The sequence below is a fragment of the Antechinus flavipes genome, chromosome 4 (genome assembly GCF_016432865.1).
Source record: "Antechinus flavipes isolate AdamAnt ecotype Samford, QLD, Australia chromosome 4, AdamAnt_v2, whole genome shotgun sequence".
In the NCBI taxonomy this organism is placed as follows: Eukaryota; Metazoa; Chordata; class Mammalia; order Dasyuromorphia; family Dasyuridae; genus Antechinus; species Antechinus flavipes.
Window position 1 is genome coordinate 388358839 of NC_067401.1, and position 18075 is coordinate 388376913.

General features: G+C 41.4%; 1 protein-coding gene across 3 annotated transcripts in view; it reads left to right on the forward strand.

The window, feature by feature from the left end:
* The first annotated feature begins 306 nt into the window (after window positions 1-306).
* Window positions 307-18075, forward strand: part of TMEM9 (transmembrane protein 9) — a 36519-nt gene continuing 18750 nt past the window's right edge. The window contains exons 1-5 of one of the 3 annotated variants that reach the window (XM_051998672.1): window positions 307-347; window positions 972-1075; window positions 3877-3968; window positions 13463-13571; window positions 17523-17654. In XM_051998672.1, coding sequence (XP_051854632.1) covers window positions 338-347; window positions 972-1075; window positions 3877-3968; window positions 13463-13571; window positions 17523-17654 — 447 coding nt within the window. In that variant the 5' untranslated portion in view covers window positions 307-337. Of the gene's footprint in view, window positions 356-449; window positions 833-971; window positions 1076-3876; window positions 3969-13462; window positions 13572-17522; window positions 17655-18075 lie in introns of those variants that run through there. The other 2 variants (XM_051998673.1, XM_051998674.1) reach the window with 2 other exon arrangements.

An 18075-nucleotide genomic window follows, 5' to 3' on the forward strand; every position in this document is an offset into this window, starting at 1 on the left:
GGCTGACCACTTGACCTGAGGGGTTGTACAGCAGACTCGTGGTTCAGGAGGACAACGTGACGCAAGGCACCTTCTCAGTTCGAAATCTATGTACGTTTTATAGACGTTTCCAATTCCGGACTTCTAGTTTTCTGCCCTTCATTCAGCGACGCTCCCTTTTCTTGCCCAATTGAGGTGAGGAAATGCCCTCCGATCCCTGACGGCACCCCACAATCCCCTCCCTCCCCGAAGAAGGCGGGTCCTGGTTGCCTAGGAGATAGCCTGAGTTGAGGAGAGGGACACCTCTGAGAGCCAATAGAAGCCGGAGCGGGGCGGGGCCGTACGGGGCCCGGTGCTGATGTTGAGAGGTTCGGAGGTTCGCTGCAGGACTACTTGGGGAGGGGCGCGGGGGCTCGGGGCCCCGGGGCGCAGGGGGTGGGGTGCAGGCGACTTCGGTCCCTCTCTGCCAGGCGTGGTGGGCTCTGGACTTCAGGCCTTGACCCCAGACGGGGCCGGAGAGGGAAACCAGGGCTCTGGGCCTGCGCAGGGGAGGAGAGGCTGGAGCAGCTTGGGATGGGGAGTGGGGACTGGGATGCGGAGAGGGATGCACTGGGATGCAGGCGCCCGAGCTGAGAGCGCACGGAGTCGGGGTGGGGGCCGGACAGCCCACGAGACACTTAAGGGTCCGGGGGCGGAATATCAGTCCGGATCTTTCTGCATACAGCCCTGTCCCGGGAACTCAGAGCACCCAACAGGGCCCCCTGACCTCAGAGCCCTCCGGAATGATTCTCTCAGGTTTTGACTATCGGGGGATCTGAGACCCAGAAGGAGGTCTCTTACCTAAGAGAAGCAGGTAGAAAAAGAAGCCAGATGTCCTGCTTCCTAGTCAAGCTGAACGGGCTGCAATAACTTGGGCTTTGGGGACTTAGAGGAAAATTTGAATGTTGGTTTCGCTCCCCTCCCCCTTCCCCAACTCCTTTTCTCTTTTGCAGGCGATTTGGTCATGCTGACCCAGCGAGTCTTGATAAGCATGAAGCTTTTACCTCTGGTGGCGTTGGCCTGGTGTGTGACCATCTCCCCAGCGCAGGCAGGCAAGGTGAGGAAGATGGGCCGAGGAGAGTGTAACGTTTGGGTCCACTGGTTTACATAGTTATGGCCACAGTCTAACCCACGCAGCACCTCCCTGAAATCAGCCGAAATCCCACTGTACTTTGGGGATCCAAGATCTATGCCAAGTCCTGGGGTCCAGCACTCTTTGACACGGACTGGGATCTTGGGGGTGGGGGGTGGGAAGGGTGGTCCTGAGTTGGAAATCTCAAACCCCCTGGGAGGGGGTTCATACCCTCCTGTTTATAGGAGAAACTCCCAGATAAGTTATCTCCTTCACCGATTCAAATAGAGATCCTGGCCTGGGGCATGGTGACCGCCCTCTATTAAAAGATCCCCAGCTTCCAGCCAAGAAGAACCAACTTTGTGTGTCCAGACCTTTGCAAAAATGCAAATAGGATTTTGCCTGCTAAGAAAGTTGTCGTCTTAGCATAATAAACCCATTCTTGCCATAAACCTCTCCCCTATATTCATTGGGGTTTGCAAATTCTTTCACAAAGCCTGCTACTGGCCAAGGGGGACCCCATTGCTGTCAGGGGATCTCTCAACCCCCACTTCTCACACCTTAACATCTTGGAGTCAGGAAACTTGAATTTCAGGCTGGTTCCTACTGGCTTCTGTTTTTCATGGTCTGTTTCCTCCGATTGGGAAATAGGGAAAATTGTTCTCTCCATTCACAGAATTGTTGTGAGGAGAGTGCTTTATAAACTTTAACATATTAATTCTCTGATTCTTTTGTGTGGGTTGAGGGAAGGAAAGTTGAGCTACAACTCGTGAATATATGAACATCTCTGTGTTGCTCATCAGTTCAACAGATGTTTATCAAGGGTATACTGTCTACTGAGTAATATGCTGGGGCCTGGAGAAGCTGTAAAAATTCAATGAAATATAGTCCCTGCGCTACTGAAGCTATTACAGAAGCAGCATACTAATAGAATGAATCCCTTTGGTGTTAAAAGCCTTTTTCTGATCCCCTTACTACAAAATTTCCTTCTCAGAAAGGAGAAAGAAATATTTATATTTATTTATATTATATTTATATTTATGTATATTTAACTTTGTATTTATTTGTTGTTTATTCCTTTATATTCTGTACATAGTTACATCTGTCCTGGTTGTTATTTCCATTACAATGTAAATTCTTGCAAATAGGTATTGTTTCATTTGGGGCAGCTACATGGGTCAGTGGATAGAATGTCTGGCCTGGAGTCAGGAAAATAGAGTTCAAGTTTAAAGTCAAGACATTTACTAGCTATTAGTCTCCAGGCAAGTCACTTAACCCCATTTGCTTCAGTTTCACATCTGTAAAATAAACTGAAGAAGGGAATGGGAAAACACCCCAGTGTCTCTGCCAAAGGAAACCCCCAGTAGCATCTCAAATATTCTGAAATTTATTGTATTTTTATCATCCCCAGCACCTAGCACAATTCATGGCACAAAGTAGATACTTAATAAATGTTTGTTGAGTGATTAGAGTATATACTTGAAATCAGAAAGATATGGATTTGAATGCTGTTTCTGACTGATATGTATTATTTAACCTATCTCACTTTCTTCATCAGCAAAATTAGGGAGATGGAGATTTGTAGTACTTATCCCCCCAGAGTCCTCTGACGCTTGGATGAAATAATACTTTTCAAGTGCTTGTAAACTTTAAAGTGTTGTGTCAAAGTCAGGTGTTGTTATTTCAAGTTGGATCAAAGACAAGCATCTTTTCAGTCGCTTTGTTTGCCTCCTTGTGAGGTCATGATATTTTCACTCCCAAATTCACAGACCTAGGCAGCTTTCCCCAGACTCACTTTGTACCATTTATTGTTCAGGAGTTTCAGCTGTAACTAATTTTTCAAGACAAAGATTCTGGTATGATTTGCCATGTCCTCCTCCAGGTCATATAGATGAAGGAACTGAGGCAAACCAGGATTAAGTGACTCATCCAGGATCACACAGCTGATAAATATCTAAGGTTAAATTTGAATTCAAATTTTCCTGAGGCAAGACCTTTGCTCTGTCCATTGCATCACCTGACTGTCTTATTTAGAACCCTAGAATCACTAATTTTAGAATTAAAAGGAACTTTAGAAATTATCTAGTTTCTTCTTTTACAAATATGGAAGCTGAGGCCCAAATAAGTTAAAGAGTTATTTGCTCAGTGACACAACTACATAGTGGCAGACTCAAGATTAGGTTCTAACGATCTTGATCTATTCCAGTGCTCAAGGCCTGTAGCTTTTATCCAGTACAGGACAGTGAGGGTCCAGTGATTTTGCAGCCTTCCATTTGCTAGCTGAGTCTAGATCCAGGAAAGATGAACATGGAAAATCAAATTTGATGATTATTAAAGAGAGGTGTCACTCTGTATCAATGTAGAGCGAGAGCTTTAATAAGAGCTTGGGTTTTTTGCCTTTATTTCTCCAGTGTCTAGCACATAGTAAACACTTTAAAAGCTGCTTGTTAGGCAGCTAGATGGTATGGATAAGGTAGAGTAAGAAAGAGCTGAGTTCAGATCTAACCTTACACTTTGTGGGACAGCAAGTTATTTACTGCTATCTGCCTCAGTTTCCTCAACTGTAAAATGGAGATAATCGCACCTACTTGCCAAGGTAGTTATAGAGTTCAGATGAGATAATTATAAAGCAATTAGCTCAGTTACTAAGATGCAGGAAGCACTTAACTCCAAAGCTTGTTAATTGATCAATCGGTGGGTTGCTAAGGGAGTCACAAGACCGGAAGCTTTGCTAGGACTTGGTGCCCTGTCTCCCAATATAACCTTTGTTTTCTGTTCTCTTCCAGAGCTCTGAAGACATCCGATGCAAATGTATCTGCCCACCTTACCGTAACATCAGTGGACACATTTACAACCAGAATGTGTCACAGAAAGACTGGTAAGGCACTGTCCCGTTCAGCCACTATTCCTCATGGGGCCTTCCTCAGGAGTGGGCCAGAACCGCAGGTTTTCAGATGGAGGCTCAAAGACCACTTGCCAGGGATGCTTAGAGGATATTGCTGTTTAGCTGTGAATGGGACTGGATGGTCCCTGAAGTCTTTTGTAATTCCTAGATTCTGTCATGTATACATCTGCCACATATGGGGTTAAAGACTGATTGTGGATGATTTAGAACCTGGTTTTTTCATAGATCCTTTGGGAAACATGGCTATTTCCTGGAGAGACTGAGGAAGTACGATATAGAGAGTCACTCTGCCAGTTGGAAATGGGAACCCACGTCTTCCAAATGAAGGGGTTTAGCAGTTTCATTATTTTTGAGTCATTTCATTTGTGTCCAATTCTCCATGACCCTATTTTGGGTTTTCTTGGCAAAGATACTGGGGTAGTTTGCCATTTCTTTTTCCACCTCATTTTTACAGATAAGGAAACTGAGGGAGACAGAGGTAAGTGGCTAGCCCAAGGCTAGTCAGCAAGTTCTGAGCTCAGGACTGTTGCCTATAGTGCCACCTTGTGGCTATTTGGTCAAGGGCAGGTTATTAAATTTAAGTTTTTGATGCTACATATATACTGAGACTGGGAAAGATACTCTCTGAGATAGAGGGAGGGAAAAGGGAAGAAAATAGATAATTCCTGGTGTTTTTTTCAAAACATTTTCATTTCCATTATTCCTTTTGATTCTTATAAGTCCACAAGCTGGCAAAACTGGTTTTGTAGTAGAAAAAACACCAGAAGTCCAAAGTCCTGAATTCACATCCTTCCTCTGTTATTTTACGAACTTTTTGGGCCTCGGTTACCTTTTCTGTAAGCATGTAGGCCTTGATGATCATTAATACTCCTTTCAGTTTTGTATCCTATATCTCTAGGGGCAATAGTAACTGTCATTTACAAAGCACTTTAAGGTTTGCAAGATATTTTACCCACACTATATCCTTTGATCTTCACTACTATGCAGGTGGGAATTATAGTCATTTTTATTCTTCATTTTACATCTGAGGAAACGGATTTTCGGCTAATCACATAAGTCTGCCTGCCTCCAAGCCCCGCTCATAGTCTTTCTAGGCTGTACTTCCTCCTGGAATAGTGTCACAAAGCCTCAGAGAGGTCACACCTTTCCCAAGGCTACCTGACAGGTTTAACAACAGTCCCAGGACTAGAATCCGGGTCTCCTCCACCTTTCCACCCCATCACAGTTCCTGCCCATTCCTAGCAGAGTCCATCAAAGCCTTAAGACTTAATGTCGGGGAGGAGGTCCCCAGCTAGCTGTGGCGGCTGTACTTTTTACCAGCAGCCATGAATGATTGGATGAAGTATCTGGCTTGACTTTGGTCACACACCAGAACTGTCCCAAACCACCATCCCTTCCTTGCCTGAGTGCTGGAGCAGATGTTAGCAGCCCTCCCTCCCTGTCTCCCCAGCGTTGCATGAACCAAGACTTGTGTCTCCTTCTGGGGCCCCACGCAAGAATGTTTTTCTTCCTTCTCTTCCCCTCAGTGGTCAGAATTGGGAATCTTCCTAGTAAGTCCAAGGATCTAGAAAAGGATGCTTTTTTGAAGTATGATACTTAAAAGGAGCCTCGCAGTATAGTGGAGAATGTCGGTCATCCATCTGGCTCTGGGAAAACCTTAATTCTAGTCTGAGCAGCTACCTCTGTAAAGTCACTTTAACTTAGCATCTTCAGAAAGTCAAAGGAACAATTCTTAGCCTCAGTTTTCTCATCTTAAATGGAAATAACAAAACTAACCATTTAACCATAAGGTTATTCCATGAGGAAAGTGCTCAGTACAATGGAAAGAAGGCTCAGTTCTCAGATTATCAGAGCTTGGGTAAGTGGCTGAAGCTCTCTCTGGGCTTCCTCATCTGTAAAGAGTGTTAGCCTTGGTGGTCTCTAAGGCCTTGTGCAGCATCCTGAGGTCCAAAGTGCTCCCGTGCTTATCACTGATTGCAGCCCTTAATTGTCTGAGTCTCACTCCCAACTTGGATTGTGGCTGATCCTATTATAAGATTTGAGGTCACTGCCTCCCTTGGTCCTCAAGCTGAGGCCCAGGACAGGGAAACCCTGACCAGATGGCCTGAGTGCTCCAGTTCGAGGGAGCAAGTTTAGTTTCCTCCTTCCCTTCATCCCTCCCTGCCTCTCCTCTGCCAGTCAGAGCACCCACCCTTGCCTGCTGGGATGTGCAAGTCAGCATTTTGGGGAGAACAATAGAGCGGCTCAGAGGCTTGCGGCTCTCCTTGAATTCTAATTACAAACCTAATTATATTACAGAACGAATGAGATGTCTCAGTTTAAAAAAAAAAAACCAACAACCTGCAATGGAGATGTTCTGTCCTCATGTGTTCATTGGTAGTAATTGCAACCATCAAAGGGTTGGAGGCTCATGAGACCGGGAGGGAGCAGGAAGGAACCTCAGAGATCAGAAAATCCAGCCTTCTCATTTTACTGATCGTAACCCTTGCTTGTCTGGGTCTCACTCATGACCTGGATCATGGGTTATCCTATTACAAGATTTGAGGTCACAGCCTCCCTATGTCCGCAGGGGCTTTGACCTTTAAAGCAAGTTGAGAGGGTCTGAGTAACTTGCCCAGAATCTCACATCCCATAACTATAAGAAGCAGGCTTTGAAGTCAGCAGGCTGCCTCTAGAAGTTTCCTGCAGTCCCAGATCACACTGTGTTTAATTTCTACATTTTCTCCAACTCTTCAGAATGTTTTGCACAAAGAAGGCCCTTGACAAGTGGGTGCTGAAGTGAAAAACACCATAAAGACATTCATTCCTGTCCCTTCCTCGAGCCAACACAAGATCCAACCACAGAATCATGCATTTTTAAGCTGAATGAGACGTTAGAGTTTATCAGGTCGATCTTCTTTGTTCTAGGTAACTGAGATTAAATGACTTGCCTACGGTCCCACAGCTAGTAACACAATTTGAACCCAGCTTTTTCATGCCGCCCTCTATGGCAGGGCTTCTTAAATGTTTTCCACTTGCCATCCCCTTTTGTCCGAGAATTTTTTTTCAACCCTGGTACATAGGAATCTAAAATAAATATACAAACCAAACATTTATTGATAATAAATCATAATTTTGCAACCCCTTACATTCATTTATGTGGGATATGGTTTAAGAAGCTTTGCCCTTTTTACTTGTCTTGACCCCAATATGTCTCCAAAAAGTAAACAACAAAAACCAGAAATGGGGATGATGTTTTCTCTAGTTTTCCATTGTGATAACTGCAACTTTCAAGAAATTCATAGCATCACAGACCCAGACTGAAAAGGATATTAGGCTAAATAGCTCATATTTATATAGGATGTTCAGATTTACAGAACATTCACCTCATGACATTCCTATAAAATGTATAGTATATGTATTGTCATATACATTTTACAAATTCTAATGCCACCAATTTTATACCTTTAAACTATCCCCAAGAAGCTTCTGATCTCACTGTTCCATGGAGAGGAACCCTGCTTTCTTAGAGATGTTGCAGGTGGGACACAGCTTTGCCAAGTCCACTCAGGCTGCCAAAGTTTTGAGCAGACTTGTGGCCACCAATATATATTGTGGCCCTGCTATGTTTGAAGAGAGATCACATGGTGAACTGCCAGGACCACTTTTTTTGTGGTCTCACAAACTTCCAAGAAAGATCTTGCAGTTTGTGTTGATAAAATTTGTAATCTTTTAAAGGGCTGAAGTCTCATCTTTATTGTTTTCCTGACTTACTCATACAGATGTTATATTTATTCCTTCAAGAAGGGAATGTTGGACTGAATAAATCTCTACAATCCTTTCCAGTTCTAAAATCTAATGATCATAACGGTCTACAGTGACCTCATAGACCAAGATATGGAAGGGTTCACTCTACTCCTTTTACTGAAGTTCAGTGAATTATCCAGAGCTGTATAGCTAGTAAGTATTTGAAGAACAGTTTGAATCCAGACCTTCCTAACTCCAAGTTCATCTGATGCTCTATCTACTACCTGGTCCAATCCCTTCATTTTGTAGATGAGGAAACTGAGGCAAAGGAACAACTTGCCTATATTCACAAACTTAATAAGTAACAGAAGTTAAATTAGAAACCAAGTGTTCTTGACTACATAGCTCTCATTCTAGTCACTACACACTGCATCTGAAGATATGGATCATCTACTGTATTTCTCTAACTTGAGATGCTCCACAAAGAGTATTCTGGTATCATTGATCCTTCTCGGAAGGACTCAAGGAGATAGATAAAGACAAAAGACAAGGAAGCCAAAATATGGCTCCCTAGCAATTCCATCTTCCCCATTCTCCCAAGTAACAAAATCTCTGATGAACTTTTGGTCTAGGACTTCCATCTTTCCACTGTACCATTCTCCCAATTCTTGTTGATAGTCTATTGATCAAGGGATGCCTCTAGAGTCCCCTCTGACTTTTCCAAGACCAGGAACAAGGAAAAGGAGAAGGCACAGCCCCAGGGAAACGAACTGGGACTTCATGGTAGCTGTTCAGTCAATTCAACCACATCTGACTCTTCATGACCATGGGTTTTCCTTGGCAGAGATACTGGAGTGGTTGGTCTTTTTATTCTCCATATTATTTCACAGATAAGGAAACTGAGGCAAGCAGGGTAAAGCGATTTACCTAGAGCCAGAAAGTGGCTATGTGTATTTGAATTCAGATCTTCCTGACTCCAGGCTCAGGTGCTCTAGCTCTATGCAGTCTTTGCAGAAAAGGCCAATGAGTTTTTCTTTTTTTTTTAATTCTAGCTTTTTATTGACAAAACATATGCATAGGTAATTTTTCAACACTGATCCTTGAGAAAACTTCTGTTCTAACTTTTCCTCTCCTACCCTCCACACCTCCTCCCTTAGATGGCAGGTAGTCCCATACATGTTAAATATATTTAAGTATATGTTAAATAGAATATATGTATACATATTTATACAGTTGTCTTGCTATACAAGAAAAATCGGATTTAGAAAGCAGATAAAAATAACCTGGAAAGAAAAACAAAAATGTAAGCAAACAATAACAGAAAGAATGAAACTGCTATATTGTGATTCACACTCATTTCCCAGTGTTCTTTCACTGGGTGTAGCTGGTTCTGTTCATTACTGATCAGTTGGAACTGATTTGGATCCTCTCATTGCTGAAGATAGCCACTTCCATCAGAATTGATCCTCATACAGTATTATTGTTGAAGTGTATAATGATCTCCTTTTTCTGTTCATTTCACTTAGTATCAGTTCATATAAGTCTCTCCAAGCCTCTGTATTCATCCTGCTGGTCATTTCTTACAGAACAATAATATTCCATAATATTCATATACTACAATTTACCAGTCATTGGGTATTGATGGGCATCTACTCAAGTTTCCAATTTCTAGACATCACAAAAAGGGCTGCCACAAACATTTTGGCACTTACAGGTCTCTTTCTCTTCTCTAAGATCTCTTTGGGATATAAGCCCAATAGAAACACTGCTAGATCAAAGGGTATTCACAGTATGATAACTTTTTGAGCATAATTCCAAATTGCTCTCCAGAATGGCTGGATCCATTCACAATTCTACCAACAATGCATCAGTGTCCCAGTTTCCCTACATCTCCAACATTTGTCATTATCTTTTCCTGTCATTTTATCCAATTTGAGAGGTATGTAGTGGTATCTCAGAGTTGTCTTAATTTGTATTTCTCTGATTAATAATGATTTGGAACACCTTTTCATATGGGTAGAAATAGTTTCAGTTTCATCAGAAAATTGTCTATTCATATCTTTTGGCCATTTATCAATTGGAGAATGGCTTGATTTCTTATAAATGAGTCAATTCTCTATATATTTTGGAAATGAGGCCTTTATCAGAACTTTTAACTGTAAAGTTTCCCAGTTTGTTGCTTCTCTTCTAATCTTGTCTGCATTAGTTTTATTTGTACAAAAGCTTTTTAACTTTATATATATATAATCAAAATTTTCTATTGTGTGATCAATAATCTCTAGTTCTTCTTTGGTCACAAATTCCTCCTTCACAGGTCTGAGAGGTAAACTATCCTATGTTCTTCTAATTTATTTATAATCTTATTCTTTATGACTAGATCATGAACCCATTTTGATCTTATTTTGGTGTATGGTGTTAAGTATGGATCAATGCCTAATTTCTGCTATACTAATTTTCAATTTTCCCAACAATTTTTGTCAAATAGTGAATTTTATCCCAAAAGCTGGAGTCTTTGGGTATGTCCAACACTAGATTGCTATAGTTATTGACTATTTTGTCCTGTCAACCTAACTTGTTCCACCGATCAACTAGGCTATTTCTTAGCCAATACCAGATGGTTTTGGTAACTGTTGCTTTATAATATAGTTTTAGATCTGGTACAGCTAGGCCACTTTGAGCAAATGAGTTTTTCTAAGGAGTCTTCCTTGGGGCAACGTATAAACTTAACAATCACTTGTTTACCAGCTACTAGAATGAAACCTATGTGGCAGCCCCTTAAAACTTGAAAGAAGCCAAGTGGGAACTAAAAAAGTATTATCTGAGCATCAGTGAAGTTCATAGAAGTCATTTCACCCAGAGAAGGGGAGATATCCTCAGAAAAGAGTTAGAAACATTCATTAATGACAGGCCCATGCTGGAGCATTCGAGGAATCTAGGATTTTGAGAAGACTTTGAAAGCCTCTGAAACCAACATTGAGAACATGAGATATGCTTGTTCCTAGCATAGGCCCATTCCAAGGGTTGGTGAATCTGTTCTCTGGACCTGCAGTCAAAAATCTTAATTTGCATCCTCATCCTCAGCAAGTCTTTTGGCTTGTCATAATCTCAGAGTCCTCCACTGTGAAATAGGGTTAATCATACTACAGAAGGGCTGTGAGAAAAATAATTATAAACCTTAACATTCCATGTAAACGTGAATTTTCCTCAGTTTGCCTAACCACCGAGGATTGAATCTGGGTTTTATCTAACCTTTTTATCTCCCCTACTTCCTAACACTGTGATCACTCTGTAAGCTATCAGGTATTCTAGTTTCAATGATCAAAAGGATCTTAGACATTGCTAATCCAGAGGTGCACACATGGTATTACCTGGCCACAACACTCCCAGGAAACAACCAAATTAAATGTAATTGGGAAATTTCGTTGAATTATTTTTCAGTCCTGTCTGATTCTTCATGACCTCATTTAGAATTTTCTTGGGGAGATACTGGAGTATCTTGCCATTTCCCTCTCTAGCTCATTTTACAGATGAGGAAACTGAGGTAAACAGGGTTAAGTTATTTGCTTGGAGTTACAAAGTCAGTAAGTACCTGAGGCCAGATTTGAACTCTTGAAGTTGAATCTTTCTAACTCCAGGTTTAGTGCTTTATGTACCATAGGGCCACCTAACAGCCCAAATTGGGAAATGATTAACAAAATAAATAAAAACATATAGAATTTATGTAATGTTAATGTGTGGTTGTCTAAATCAATAAACCACCAGCGGGGATTTTTATGTATAGTCACAGGGGTCCTCAAACTACCGGACCAGATGCAGCAGCTGAGGATGATTATCCCCGTCACCCAGGGCCATGAAGTTTATTTAAAGGCCCACAAAACAAAGTTTTTGTTTTTACAATAGTCCAGCCCTCCAACAGTCTGAGGGACACTGAACTGGCCCCCTATTTAAAAAGTTTGAGGATCCCTGGTTAGTGTCTCCAATTTTTATTTAAGTTTGATACCTCCATATAGTCCATCTCCCTAATTTTACATATTAGAAATTAGCCAAGGCAGGGGGTTATAAAACTAAGCCAAGATCATGTAAGTATAGTAAATAGCAAAGTCAGAATTTGAACACAGGCAACTCTGTGTTTTCTGGCAACAAGTCCAGCATAACTTCCTCTACACCATGCTGCCTCAATTAATATATGTTTGTGGAATTGCTTATGTCTTGATGTACTCTGAATGCAGATCAAAGTATACTATATTCACTTATTTTTTTTTCCTTTTGGTATGTTTCTTTCAATAATATGACTAATTTGGAAATGTTTTACATGATTATACATATGTAACCTATATCAAATTGCTTATTATTTTAAAGAGGAGAAAGAAAGATAGGAAGAGAGAAAAATTGAAGCTCAAAATTTTTTTAAAATTAGAATTGTTTATGTTCTAATGTGGTATGTGGTCAGTGAAGGTCTTCTGGGCACTTGAAGCTCTCTTCCCAGTCCTGGCTGTTACTCCATTACTTACACATATCCCTTTCCACCTTCTTTTCCTCCAGGACTATCTCCCTCATTTTCTGGGTTTTTAATTTAAAAAAAATTTTGAGAATGAAAATCTGCCTTTTCTTCAGCCTACCCCTTGCTACTTTGAGAAATAAAGAAAAGCAGAATCCAGTGACAAACACGGAAATATTTCTTCCATAAAAACACATGTAGTTGAGCAAAACAAATTTCCATATTAGCTACATCCAAAAACAAAACAAAAAATTCACATTCTGCACTCCTGAGCATGTTTTATCAAGACTCCTTTGAAGTCACAGCTGGTCATTGTCTTGATCAGAGTTCCTAAGTCCTTCAAAATTGTCTTTACAATAGTATTGTTATTGTATAATTTGTTGTCCTGGTTCTGCTTATCTCATTCGGCATCACTTTATACAAGTCTTCCCAATTTTCTCTTATAGCTCCACAGTATTTTTTTATCCCACTCATATACCATCTGCCTGTTTTTCATTATGTCACACTGGGCTTGGAGCCTAGAAGTCTTGAGTTCAAATCCTGCCTCCTTTACCAGGTAGGCAATTCTGAACAAGTTCCTTAATCTTTGCTTCAGTTTCCTCAAGTATAAAAGGGAGACAAGAGCACCTATCTCCCAGGGTAGTGATGAGGACCAAATGAGATATTTGTAAAATGCTAGCATAATGCATTGTACACAGTAGATGCTATATAAATGCTATCAGTATTATTAACTGAATGAATTTTCACTATAACTGGTGAGTGATTATCCTGATCATCCAGCCTCTGCTTGAATATCTCCAAGGAAAGGGAACTCACTGCCTTCCGAATCATCCCATTCCATTTTTTCATGATATTAAGACTATATTTTCCTCTTTCCAAATTTTCCTCTATAGCTCCGGGCTCCATGGACTGGGGCCAGCCAGATCAACTCTAATCTCTCCCACTTTGTTGCCTTTCCTTTCTCCCTTCCCAGTTCATGCCTTTTCCGATCTCCTTAGGCCTCCCCATTTCCCCCCTTGTCTCTTTGTTGCTCAGTCATTTCAATTGTGTCTAACTCCCTGTGACTCCATCTGGGGTTTTCTTGGCACAAAACATGAGTCATTTGCCGTGTTTTGCCATTTTCTTCTCTGGCTCGTTTTACAGATGAGGAAACTGAGGCAAACAGAGTCAGATGCCTTCCCCAGGATCACACAGCTAGTGTCTACCTTCCCCTAATTTGTTTTTCTTTCTCTTTCTCTTGCAGCAATTGTTTACATGTGGTTGAACCAATGCCTGTACCAGGCCATGATGTGGAGGCTTACTGCCTGCTGTGTGAGTGTAAATATGAGGAAAGAAGCACGACCACTATCAAGGTACCCTTACCCAATCCCTGCCTCCCCACCAGGCTCATTTCTTCTCCCATCCCTCTCTCCCTCCCTTCTCTAACTCTCCAAAATCCAAGGTCTGCCAGCTGCCCCCCCCCTCACACAGGGTAACTCCTAGCCTTCTCTGGTCTTCCTAGCCAGCTTATTCACTTTGGCTCTTCCCAACAGTGTCAGGGGCCCTAGGACAACTGGTTAGGATTCTGTCCCTTGCTCTATCCAGTTCCAATCAATCAATCAGCAAGCATTTATTTTTAGTTCAAATTCCCAATCCTCTCCCTCTCTCTAACCCTTCCCCCACTCATTACATTAAGCAATGTAACTGATATCCATTATACATGTGAAGTCATGCAAAACGTATTTCCTTATTTCCCTTGTGATCAGCAAGCATTTATTAAGTACTTACTATGTTTCAGGCATAATTTTAATCACTGGCAAGGCCAAAGTCAAAACGAAATCATCCCAGCTCTCAAGCAGCTTATAAAAACATTATGTTTTTATAATGGGGGAGCAAGCAACTTCTATCTTTAGATATTTCCTTTCTAAAAGGGAATGGAACCTACAAGGACCTCATAGATCAGGGATGGAATCGAGGAACTGGGATATCCTTCATACTCCTTCCCTTCTCTGTTTGCTCTAACCCTCATATTTCCCATCCTCCAAGTTGGGGGGAAGAGTTAAATGAATGAATGAAAGAGTTTGCCATCTCCTTCTCCAGCTCATTTTACAGATGAAGAAACTGAGACAAACTGGATTAAGTGACTTGCCCAGGTATACATAGTTACAAAGCATCTGAGGTCAAATTTGAATTCAGAAAACTCAGATCTTTCTGACTCCAGTCCCAGAATTGTACCACTTAGCTGTCCACAAATTAAGGAGACAGAGGATATAAATTGTTTAATAGAAAAGAAAAGAAAATCATTTAATAGAAAAGAGGCATCTCTAATAAACCTGTTACTATTCACTTCTCTAGGCAAGATTGCACCTAATTTAACCTTTTTTTTTAAAGTTTGGACCAAATCTGTGATTTCCTTATTAAGTCTGTGGGAGTTGCTTGAGACTTGGTCAAATTTCTTCCCCCAAGACACGTAGCCAGTGGATGTCAGAAGTGAGACTTGAACTCAAAGTCTTCCTAGCCCTGAAGTAGTCTCTGTCTCTCTAAACTACTCTCCTTTTTCTAAAATAAAAGACCTCCAGGGAAAGAGATAATCTGCCTCTTCGAGTCCAGTAACTGTTCTCAGCAGAAAGTTCTCATTGCTGTCTAACATAAGCCCTTCCTTCTACCATTTCCAAGAGAGGACTATTGAAGGAATGACTAGGATTCTTGGGGCAGAATTTGCAGAGGGATAGATTTCAGTCAAATTTAAAGAAAAACTTAGCCAACTCTTAGAGCTATCCAAAAGAAAAATGTGTTACCCAAAGAAGTAATGAGTTTCCTGTCTATAAAAGTCTTTAGTAAAGGACTGTCTTTGAGCTGTATTGTTGGAGGGATCCTTGATCAGGAATAGGTTGAATTACATGATATCTGAAGACCTTTTCAACTGGAATTCTATAACTTTATACAGTGAAGAGCAGCATTCCCTGTAGATTTATAAATAATTAGGTGTCCATTATCTTCTTTCAGGCTAAATAATGGGACCTTACCTGTTGTTGTCTTTATCCTGACCCAAAGAGCACCTTTTTTCCTGTGTTAATTTCTTGTTTTCACATCTTTAAAAAAAAGATGTCTATTCTTTACCCCCCCCCTCAACATACACACACACACATATCCCTTAGTCATCACCCTGTCAACTTGTGCAGACTTTAATTCCTTTCATCTTCCCTCCTGAGTAAGCCCCTCCCTTAAGCAGGTTCCCTCTCCTTCTCTGAACTCCCTCCAGTGGGGCCCCACCCTCTAGGGACCAGATGCCTGAGCCCATACCCTCTGTGCCAGATGTCACCTCACCCTGTTTGAGGGAGAAGGGACTTCCCAGCCCCAAGACTTCCTAATTCCATGGATTTCCCTCCAGTGATTTTTCCTAGGTGACCTTCCCCCGGCCCCAAGCCTGCTATAGACCTGATCCCCTTCTGTCTTTGCCCCCTACTAAGGATGGTGTTGAGAGGCAAAGATGATAAGATCATTGATTTAGAGTTAGAAGAAACCATAGTGATGACCTAGATTACAGGGGTCCTCAAACTTTTAAAATAGGGGGCCAGTTCACTGTCCCTCAGACTGTTGGAGGGCTGGACCATAGTAAAAACAAAAACTTTGTTTTGTGGGCCTTTAAATAAAGAAACTTCGCAGCCCTGGGTGAGGGGGATAATTGTCCTCAGCTGCTGCATCTGAGGCAGTAGGTTGAGGACCCCTGAACAACCCTATTGTTGTATAGATGAGGGGACTGAGTCCCACAGAGACAAAATGATTTGCCTAATATTACACTGGTAACAAGTGACTAACCTAGGAAATCCCTTGCATAAGGGATAGGAATATCCAGCTCCCCAGCCCCCAGGAGAACCCAAATGCTAAATGCTTTTGAAGAATAGAGAGCTAGGGATAGCACCCAGGAGTGCTCAGCTTACACCCACCCCAATTTCTAGGTGAGAAGGCCTTTACTCTTTCTCCTAGTTAATTAGGGTTAGGGCCAGCAGTAGAAACTCTTGGCTTTTGCCTGTCTCCCATAAGATTAGAGTTGGGCTTCTTTTGGGTCAAACCCATCAACCATTAGTCCTGATTCTCCATTGAAACAATCCCCCTTCTTCATAGAAGGATGTTGGGAACAGTTATTCTTGCTCCTATGGCTACAGCTACTTCTGAGGGTAGAATCCCAGAGTATGATTTTCCCCTTATCTAATCTGTCCAACAAACAGTAGAATAATACAATATACAAAATGCAGTGTTCAACAAGAATAATACTCCAAATATCAATTTGCTTATATATTTACAGTGGATGTTTATATTCAGGGTAGTAGGCAGTTAAGTAATACAATAGAATTAGTAAAGGCCTTGGAATCTGGAAACCCTGAGTTCAAACCTGCCTCAGACATTGAGCTGTCACTAACTGTATTAAGTCAGTCATTTAATTTCTCTTAGCCACATTTTCCTTATCTGTAATATTTATGAATATTACACCCATTTCCCAGGACTGTTGGAAGAATCAAATGATTTAACATACGAAAAAGTAAATTTCAAAACACTCTACAAGTGCCAGTTATTATCACTGTCGTTATCATCATCGTTATTATTAGATTAGAATGAATCACACTTTCTGCTTCTAGACCTCCATGTCCCCCTTTTCCCAAAAATGGCCTAATTGTTTAGTCCATCCTACTTTGCAGTCTTTCCTCCAACTAGAAAAATCTTTGGACAAACCCAATATACAGCTCCCCTCTTCTGTCCCTCAGGGGCATTAAATGAATGCTCTCCTGTAGCTTTTGTAAAGCCCTCAGTCTACACTTCCTGTGACTCACTTCTACGAGTCAGTGTCTAGGTAACTAGGTAAGTGATAGAGTATTGTGTCTGGCATTGGACTAATCCAGCCTCCAACACTGACTAGCCATGTGACTCTGGTTAGGTCATTTGCTCATTGTCTCATTGACATCCACTGTAAAAAGGGAATAATAACAGCGTCTACCTCACAGGGTTGTCATGAGGACTGGATGAGATAATATTTGTAAAACACCCAGCACTTAGTAAGCACTTAATAAATGCTTGTTCCAGCTTCTGCTAGAAAAGCTTCAGGAACTATTGTTTTTTCCACACTCCTTCAGACCATGGTTTACACATTATTTTGCACTTATTTATGTTTTCAAGTCTGAGATTTTTCTGTTTTGTGGAGGGGGGAAAGGAGGGATATGATCTCCTTCACTAGACTGGAAGTTCCTTGAGGGCAGGATTTGGCTCTTTGGTTTCCCCATGCCTCTGACTCCCTCCATCCCTCACTGAGCTGTATCCCTTCTTCTCAGGTCATCATCGTCATTTATCTGTCTGTGGTGGGTGCCCTGCTCCTGTACATGGCCTTCCTCATGCTGGTAGATCCTTTGATCAGAAAGCCAGACGCTTACACTCAGCCACTTCACAATGAGGAGGAGAATGAGGTAACGATGGTGGGAGAGGAGATGGTGAGGGAGGGAGGAGGAATCTATCCTTGGGCCATGGGCCATCCTAAGAGGTCTTAAGGATCAAATGAGATCATCTATGAAGCACGTTGCAAACTTAAACCCTTACATAAATGCTAGAGTTATAATGGATAATTTGGAGAAGGAAATGGGAGATCATTCTAGTATCTTTGCCAAGAAAACATCAAATGGGGTCACAAAAAATTGGTCATGGCTAAAACAACTGGATAGCAACAAAATCACAATAATGTTATTTTTTCCAGTTAAATTGAGTACTTCTATTGCACTTGTCCTAAGTGGGTGATAGGTGACATTTTCCCATCTGTTATTCCTTCTACCTACTTTACTTACAGGATTATAGATTTAGAACTTGAAGGGACCCAGAAACAATTGGTGTTGC